This window comes from Rhinichthys klamathensis, unplaced genomic scaffold (genome assembly GCF_029890125.1).
Source record: "Rhinichthys klamathensis goyatoka isolate OS25496 unplaced genomic scaffold, OSU_Roscu_1.1 h1tg000053l_1, whole genome shotgun sequence".
NCBI lineage: Eukaryota > Metazoa > Chordata > Actinopteri > Cypriniformes > Leuciscidae > Rhinichthys > Rhinichthys klamathensis.
In genome coordinates, this window is record NW_026606598.1 from 2,408,803 (window position 1) to 2,417,472 (window position 8,670).

At 37.2% G+C, this 8,670-nt stretch overlaps 1 protein-coding gene across 2 annotated transcripts; it reads right to left on the reverse strand.

Annotated features, from left to right (window-relative positions):
• Window positions 1-862: 862 nt before the first annotated feature.
• On the reverse strand, window positions 863-8,460 carry mocos (molybdenum cofactor sulfurase). Of its 2 annotated transcripts, XM_056248136.1 has the most exons (15): window positions 8,209-8,458; window positions 7,792-7,881; window positions 7,599-7,665; window positions 6,718-7,368; window positions 6,538-6,614; window positions 6,259-6,458; window positions 5,910-6,026; window positions 4,638-5,033; window positions 4,364-4,526; window positions 3,608-3,692; window positions 3,291-3,415; window positions 1,712-1,808; window positions 1,358-1,487; window positions 1,174-1,278; window positions 863-1,053 (listed from the first exon to the last, which is right to left on the reverse strand). In XM_056248136.1, exons 1-15 carry the CDS (start codon window positions 8,345-8,347, stop codon window positions 937-939), a joined length of 2,559 nt encoding a protein of 852 aa, XP_056104111.1. In that variant the 5' UTR covers window positions 8,348-8,458; the 3' UTR covers window positions 863-936. The 2 variants fall into 2 exon arrangements, with proteins under 2 accessions (XP_056104111.1, XP_056104112.1); XM_056248137.1 differs by lacking the exons at window positions 863-1,053; window positions 1,174-1,278; window positions 1,358-1,487; window positions 1,712-1,808 and adding an exon at window positions 2,984-3,123 and having other exon boundaries at window positions 8,209-8,460.
• Window positions 8,461-8,670: the final 210 nt, after the last annotated feature.

Consider the following 8,670-nt stretch of genomic DNA (forward strand, 5'->3'; position numbering starts at 1 on the left):
TCTTAAATAATTAAAAACAAGAAAAGTGATAGATTCTTGAAATATTATGATAAAAAAAATGTTTTAAGAAAATGTACATTTATGTCATTGTTGTCTTAGATTAATGTATCGTCTTTTCTTGTCATTGATCTGTACAGGTTACTAATAACAATAACAACTTATTTTGCAACCACCCTAAGATAAAAAACAAAACTCTTTTGGTTTCTCATGATGAAAAGTACAATACAGTCCCTCTTGTCATCTAAGGACGGGCACCTGAACTGATCACAGAATATGGAGTCCCTGACTTTGACCTTGTACCATTTAGCAACAGAAGTAAATAAACCCAGTTATTAGAGGCTTAGAACTCAACATGAGTCCAGTTTGTTTGTTTTTTGACTATGTGCCATTCAATCCTAGAGTATATGACTGATTAAACTCAGATTAAACATGCTTTCACAACTTTAAACTTCCTACTGTACATGTAACCTATTGCGTTGTAGCTGTATTTGCATGTAAATTGCTTCAGTAAGAAAATGCCTACTTAGACCATAAATGTGAAGTAATTAATCACTAAACAATTAGACAGACCACATCCATTGCAGGCCTATTCTAAATATGCAATCATTGCAACATCCTCTGCAGGGAGATTGCATAATAATTATATTGAGGACATGTTCTGTAAAAGGAAATGTGTACTTTCTCAAACTAGTAATCACTATATATACATATATACACTGTTGAAATAGTGATTTTTTTAGTTCCTATAGCTGCAGCTGAAAATGTCACAAAAAAGCGAATTATTTCTTATATTAAATATGCTAAATGTATAAAGTCTGTTATAGTATATAGTTATGTTTTAATACAAATACAAAGCACCACATAAAATGCATTCAAATTTCATTAAAATGTAGCTCTTATCACAGTTTAAAAATCAAACTAAAATGACAAAAACTGTTAAAGTTTCTCAGTTGATTCTGATATCCGTGGAATAACATGGTCCCCTATGGATAAGATGGAGACAGCAGTGGAGTTCCTTGCTGATTGGTGAGCCAAGTAGACACCAAAAGTCACCTTAGAACAAGAGCAGAGGAGAAAAGAGATGTACTGTGATTTTCATATATTAGACATGCCATTTCTTGTAAAAGCAATCAAAGGCAGAAAATAAGAATGAGAAGTTTTGTTTTTACAGACTTTTCCACTTCTGCATTCAGAAAGCGACCTAAGGGGTTCCTGGGTCCTAGTGGCTGATTTTTGATCAACTCCAATCATCTGACAACGGCCACATCTGCCCATCACCTTCAAAAAAGCATAAGAAGAGACCTGAACATCTGTTTGATTTCTTGCCAATTATGAGTCCATTATATATTTTACCAACCTGAAACTGGGTGCCTCCAACTGTCAAGTGAGACCAGTCGTCCTCTGCAAACGGCTCCTGTCCCGAGATGACCAGATTCGCCCTGAAACGCTGAATGAGCTGCTCCATTCCTTCATTCTCACTATCGTGCCTTTAACATGCCAAAGATAACAAAAACATTCTGAAATAATGAAGAAATTTTCTTCATATATGCAGAGTATTACTAGCTGACGATTTAAACAGACAGACTGGCAATTTAAAAGTCATCTATTAGCCATATAATAGACAATAATATTTGGGTAGCCTCAAATGTTATACTCAAATACTTTAATTGGTCATTTGTAGCTGTTGTAAGTGAATTGGGCATTACTATACCTGTTGGCAATGTGCTCTTGTAGATAAGACACACTGGCTTTGTTAATAAGCAGAAACTGTGCCTCGTTCACCAGAGAGAGAGCAGTGGGACAACAGGCTGGATAGGGAGACATCAGGAAAAAAGTGGAACAATTGTTGACAGAGTACAGCCATATATAATAATATTTTTCATAGGCTTAGTTACAATAGCTTAGAAAATCTGAGCAGAGTTATAGACATTGTTGAGGTCTCTTCTGAAACATAATTTCTAGGTTCTTATCTATGAAGAAAAATCAGAAAAGCAAGTCTCAATTTTCTCTATTTAATCGAACCGATGTGCAAGAAACAATCAAGATCATATTTGTGATTTTTTTTTCTGCTTTCTAATGGGAAGAAATGTGAAAGAAATAACGATAAATTGCTTTCTGACTTGCATGATTTAAAAATGCTGAATTCTGAATGCAAGCGCAAGTCATAGATCTAAAATTGAATGACTTTTACTTTAACACTGTCTTTTCATAATATACTGAATCTAATGCCGGGAACACACTACTCAATTTTTACTACACGAAAGTCATCGGATCTCTATTCTTCTCACACTACACGACTGCGCTGTTGTGTGCACATTGCACGGCGGATAGGCAACGGGTTCACACATTACATTACTCTAGAACAGTCTTTCTAGCGCAGACACACTGTCAGTTTAACCTTCATCAATACCACTAACACTTAGTTTACCTATACACATGTACACAGACACACATACACACATGCATACAACACACATTCTCAGATAAAGCTGTAACACCTGGGCTTAATGCAATAATGGACTATGTGCAATAATGACTCACACCTACCCCATGGGTAAGACGTGTCTAATGGGGCTAATGCAAAAATAGACTCCGGGCACCAATGACCTCTGTGCAATGGCTTTTTGTGTTTTATCTGTTGTATATTTTTAAAGTATTTATTTATATTAAGAGTTAAATGTATTTTAATGTAAAATGCAAAATAATTTGTATTTCTATTTTAATGCTGCAGATCGGATTTCTCCAACAAAATTTCGTTGTATAAACATATGCAATGACAATAACGATCTAACTAGTTATGGGACAGGAGTTCTCGTGTGAGACTGCATTTCTTGGTAGCTCGCACGAAGCTTGCGATCCAATTTGTCTGTGAGCGGTTTTGCAGCAAAAAATAAAAAAGTAGAATATGGAGGAGAGAATGGTTGCTTGCAGAAGCCATGCTTGCTGATGTTCTGTAGCAGGTCTATGACTCCTCCGCCTGACCTTCCACTTGCCCTGTTTCTTACTCTCTCATTGGCTGTATGTCCTCGTCGGTGTAATTTCCAGTCGAAAATACATTTCATTTCACACTGCAGGACTCGACATCTGCGCTTCCCTCAGATCGCGTCTTTGATAATACACAAACTGCATGGAAAATCAGGCCTAAAATCATGTAGTGTGTAGCCGGCATAAATATCAATAAAGATAATATTCCTTTGAAGGATTAAATTGAAACTACAATATTAAGGATTTCAGGATTTTGTAGCATTCCAAAAAAACAAACAAATCCGAATGCAAATGTTGTATTTTACATTTCCCTCGTCCAAATTTCATATCACGCAGGAATTCCGGTCTCTGCCTTATAAGACGACAAGGTTTTCCCAGAAACTCAGTAAGCCAGGCTGAAACTTCCTTCCCACAATCCACTGTCTGAACCCTACACCAAAGACAGATTCATATTAAGCTACAACAAGATTCATAATAAGCTACAGTATTAAGCTACAAGCTATAAAATTATGAAACAGTTGATACATTTTAAGCTCAACAAATGTCTAAATGCATACTGTAATGATATAAAATAATATGGCTCAATGACATTTTTTGGTGGGCTTGTGTTTTATCTTCATACCTGTCACCACAAACTTTGCTTTGGGATGTTCTTAGATCTGAATTCTCTAGACTGGTCTCCAAGGGTACAGCGACCGCTTCCATGCCTGAGACAAGAGTGAATGCATTATTTTAGCTTATCATTGAACACATTAAAATACATTACTAAAGAATAGATTATTAATGATTTGGGTATGTAGTAACATTTAAACTAATAATTTGATACAATGCACATATTGTGTACATACTGTACTTATATTTAAGAAATACCTGCATGTAATAAGAGCTGTAAGTAATTTCTGTAATTACATCTATAATTACACTGTTGACTCTTCTCTTAACCCACCCTTAAACCTATCCATACCCCTAAACCTGTCCATAACATCCCCGTATTCCACCTTAATAGCAGAATTTTGCAATACAACATGAAAACAATATTTTTGATGTAAGTACATTGTACTTAAAGACATCTAATTTAAAGTGTGACCATAATTTAAACTTTGACCTTAAAATGACAGACATGACATTACAGAATAAAAACATGGTTTTCATTGTTTGTTTTATAGTGTCTTTTGGCACATACAAAGTAATAACATGGTACCATCTGGTATTATCATTGTACCATGGCATTTTCTTAGTACTTGAAAAGACACTGTCTACTAAATTAAAAGGTGTAATTTATTCACATTATCTCATGAGATGCTGGCAGTTATTGTTTTTTAAAAAGCTCTAGTGATGTTCTTTGTATTACACTACTGGGGAAATGCAAGTGTCTGACCTGAGACCTGCAGCTGCAGTGTGTTGGAGGCCAGACAGATGATAGGTCGGATGAGACACAGTTTTGGCTCCCGTTTCTGGCTCAGACAAACCCCATTCTCATTCACAACCATCCACAAACGGTCATACAACAAACCCTGTGGTCCCAGTGGCCACTCTGTCACCTGTTAGGTCAATCACAACAACTGAGTACTTGCCATGAAAACGGATTTCATCACATTAACCTGCTTCTCATTGACAACATAGAAAGATAAAAAAAAAACATATTTCTGTACCTCAAATGATGCACATGATTTGACAGGGTAGATAAAGAGGTTGGTCAGAGTATGGCTAATGTCGTTGTTCTTTCCTTCTTTTGACACAGTGCCTTCAGATGGTGTTGTTATTCTCTCAGGTGAAGGGGTGATTACTTGCTCAATCTCATGCCCTAGTTGACCATTAGTTATTGATGACAGGTGATAAGATGCTGATGACTCCAGCGGTGCAGCTGACTTCAACCTGGTTATTCTCTTTTGGTCCAGGATTAGTGGTTTGTTCACAAAACAATTCACAACAAACCGAAGAAAGTTCTGACAGTCCTCAAAACTGGACATATATCCAAAAGACACACGGATGGATCCTGTGGGACGTCCGTCAACCAGATCAATGTTGTCGCCACAGACATGACCGGCCTTGAAAAGAACCATTCATTAACAATTACTTCAAACATCCATCTATCTGTATATCTATCCATCTCTCTGTATATCTATCCATCTCTCTGTATATCTATCCATCTCTCTGTATATCTATCCATCTCTCTGTCCATCTATCTATCTATCTATCTATCTATCTATCTATCTATCTATCTATCTATCTATCTATCTATCTATCTATCTATCTATCTATCTATCTATCTATCTATCCATCCTTCTGTCCATCCATCGGTCTATCTGTCTGTTAGGTTCCATCTATCTATCTATCTATCCTTCTGTCCATCCATCCATCCATCCATCCATCTATCGGTCTATCTGTCTGTTAGGTTTCATCTATCTATCTATCTATCTATCTATCTATCTATCTATCTATCTATCTATCTATCTATCTATCTATCTATCTATCTATCTATTCATCTATCTATCTATCAATCTATCTATCTATCTATCTATCTATCTATCCTTCTGTCCATCCATCCATCCATCCATCTATCGGTCTATCTGTCTGTTAGGTTCCATCTATCTATCTATCTATCTATCTATCTATCTATCTATCCTTCTGTCCATCCATCCATCCATCCATCCATCCATCTATCGGTCTATCTGTCTGTTAGGTTTCATCTATCTATCTATCTATCTATCTATCTATCTATCTATCTATCTATCTATCTATCTATCTATCTATCTATCTATCTATCTATCTATCTATCCATCCATCCATCCATCTATCGGTCTATCTGTCTGTTAGGTTCCATCTATCTATCTATCTATCTATCTATCTATCTATTAGACAGTCTGTCTGTCTGTAAGATCTCAAGCAAACATCAAAGTTTGTATTGGCAGACGTCCACTTACTTGCAAATTATTCTTCACATTTTGGTTGCTGATACCCAAATAATGTTGGCAGGCTCCTGTGTTGCAGAAACAGCCTGTACGAATATGAATGTTGAAGAGACTGGCCATTTTGTCCACCTGGCAAAACAAAACAAACAAGCAAACATACAAAAAACAAAGTCAATCTTTTCTAATTCTTATGGTTTAGATTTTCTTCATTATCTGGACAATTTGTAGTCAGATTTAATTAGAAACAGCCATTAATTAGTTTACAGTATTTGTTAATACAGTAAAAATACCTTTTTTTACAGGTTAATCTGGGGAGAACGTAACACAACCCCAAAAAAACATTTGGCAATTCCTGACTGACCTGAGAATACCCCACTGTTTGTCCGTGACAGTCCAGTAGACTAAAGTTGAGAATTGCACCCTGTTCTGCAATATTCTGAAAGTCGCTATCACAGTGGATCTGTGCCACAGGTTTTCCATTGCTATGACACAGGCACGAGAGGATAATATAGGTGTAGCGAGCCAAACCAAATGTGTGAAGCTGAATGTTCACCATACTCCCTGAAAACCAAAAACAGCCACTTTTAATGTAGGTCATCAGAATGAGAATCCTAAACATGTTAACCATAAACTTATGAACCTGTAAGTTTCTGAAGCGTTTCAAAACCATGATGGAGAGAAATAATGTCAAGGAAGGAGATTGTGCCATCCTCAAACCTAATAAAGTCATTAAAAAAATAATTACACATTAATCAAATACTGTCAGCTACAGTAGCATCAACTATGCTGCTTGCCAAAAATTAGAGGTCAAATATCTTACCTGCTGACTACATTTGGCTTTGGTACAAAATAGTTCTCTTCTACAAGATACGCTGCTGCTGTCCCTCCTCCAAAGTAACTTTTTCTCAAGACCTTAGCAGCCTCATTCCTCACCAGCAAGGCTCCGAGTCCAGTCGGGAAGCCAAACATTTTGTAGAAAGATATTGGCACAAAATCCGCGGGATACTGGCTTAGATCCAGAGGAGAGCACCCTACAAAACAGGCAGCGTCGAGGAGAACAAACCATCGACCACGGTGCTCACATGCTGGATAGAGCTGTTGAGACTGAATTCCTTTCACGTAGCTGAGGGGATATTTTCTGCCAGAGAAGTTACTCTGGGCGGGATAACAGAAAAGGTGAGGTGTAGAACACTCCTCCTCTCCATTTGTCCGAGTCTGGGTTTTTTTTGCTCTTGCTTCCACTTGGTGAGGTAGAACAGAAACTGTGCCAACTCCCTGGAGTGCGGTCACGCCGCGGATGCCCACCACAGAGGTGTGGTTGTCAGTGAGGAAGCAGAACTGACTTCCAGGCTCTTCTTTTGACACGGCCTTCCAGGGGAAAGTGTCCGCCACTAATTTCAGTGCTGCAGTACATCCTGAAGTGAAAATCACTGAGTACTCTTCAGGACATGTATTAAAATGTTCCAGTATCCTGCAGGCATTCAAAACAAAGAGCTATCACATATATATATATATATATATATACACACACACTTCTCTTTTTCTCTTTTTTTGGTTATGCTCTAATATTCTTTTTGAAGGAAACACCATCGTATTATATTGCTTTTGTATCTGTTTTTAATAATAATAATACATTTAAATGATAATATAGTCTTCTTTGTTATGACTGATGAAAAATTCAGAGGGTGCAAAAGGTCTTACCTGTATCTGATACTTTCCACAGTGTCGTGTGTTAGCCTACTGCTGGGATTATGACTGTGAGGATTGCCTGAGAAAGAAAAGAATGTTACGATCACCAGCAAATGATTATTTTGATGTTATAATATGTAATATGAAGTTGTAAATTCAACAATGCATTGTGCATACGATTGTTCATCAGTGTAAAGGAACTCACCATAAACATTTCTAGATATGTCATCATAAAATTCTTTAATCTGAGATTCAGGAAATAGCGTGGTCCCTGCATGATCAAGGTATGTAACACCTTAAAAAGAGAAGGAAGAACATTTCAGCGTCCACTACTCAGCCTCTAGGTGCAATTCACAATAAGACCAACGGAGGGCGCTGCATTCTAACCAAAAGACAACAACTAAAGAGAAAGTAAACAGTGCAGGCCCACGCTCTCAACCGCTAAACAAATTTAGAGGCTGGTCTTAATCCAAAAATCGGTTATTTACTACACAAACCTTATTGACATTGGTACATTTTTAAACCGTGAGAATAGGTAACAGCACCGCATGCCGTTATTGACATGTTACTGAACGTAAAAGGAGGTTTTTAGGACTTTTTTTATTGATTATTATTAGTTTACCTTTAATCCGTTTAAATTCCCGATCTATCAGCTCTTGTTGATCAACGCCGTAACCATAATAGTGCCAGAAACTCTTAAAACTCTCAAAGGTACACAAGTCCTGGAAGTCCTGGAAGTCCTGCAAAGGCTGAGTCTCCATTTCTGTAAAGTCAGGAAGACACAAGAGCTCCCTCTTTCGCGCATTTATGTATCACTCACCATGTCCAATTGATAGAAGCGAGACCAAAGTCTAGCTGCAGTGTGACTGTTGACAGACAGAGTGGAGTTTCATTAGAACCTCATGACGTTTCTGAAGCATGTCTGATGGACTCACGCGCAGAGGGAAGTTAACTCATCAGATATTAAGTAAAGAATACCGATCACCAAGTAGACCTACAATAACTGAACAACATATTATTTGACATACACTGCAGTTCAAAATACTGGGGTCAGTAAGATTTTTTTTTTCAAAGAAATGAATAC

What these genes read in the sequence shown, in the direction of transcription:
- mocos (XM_056248136.1), bottom strand. Translation starts at nt 8,347, where the DNA reads ATGGAGACTCAGCCTTTGCAGGACTTCCAGGACTTCCAGGACTTGTGT. An exon ending in GGAATTTAAACGGATTAAAG is followed by an intron (nt 7,882 to 8,208) that starts GTAAACTAATAA and finishes TCTCTTTTTAAG; the next exon opens with GTGTTACATACCTTGATCAT. An exon ending in TTGGAGGCACCCAGTTTCAG is followed by an intron (nt 1,279 to 1,357) that starts GTTGGTAAAATA and finishes GCTTTTTTGAAG; the next exon opens with GTGATGGGCAGATGTGGCCG.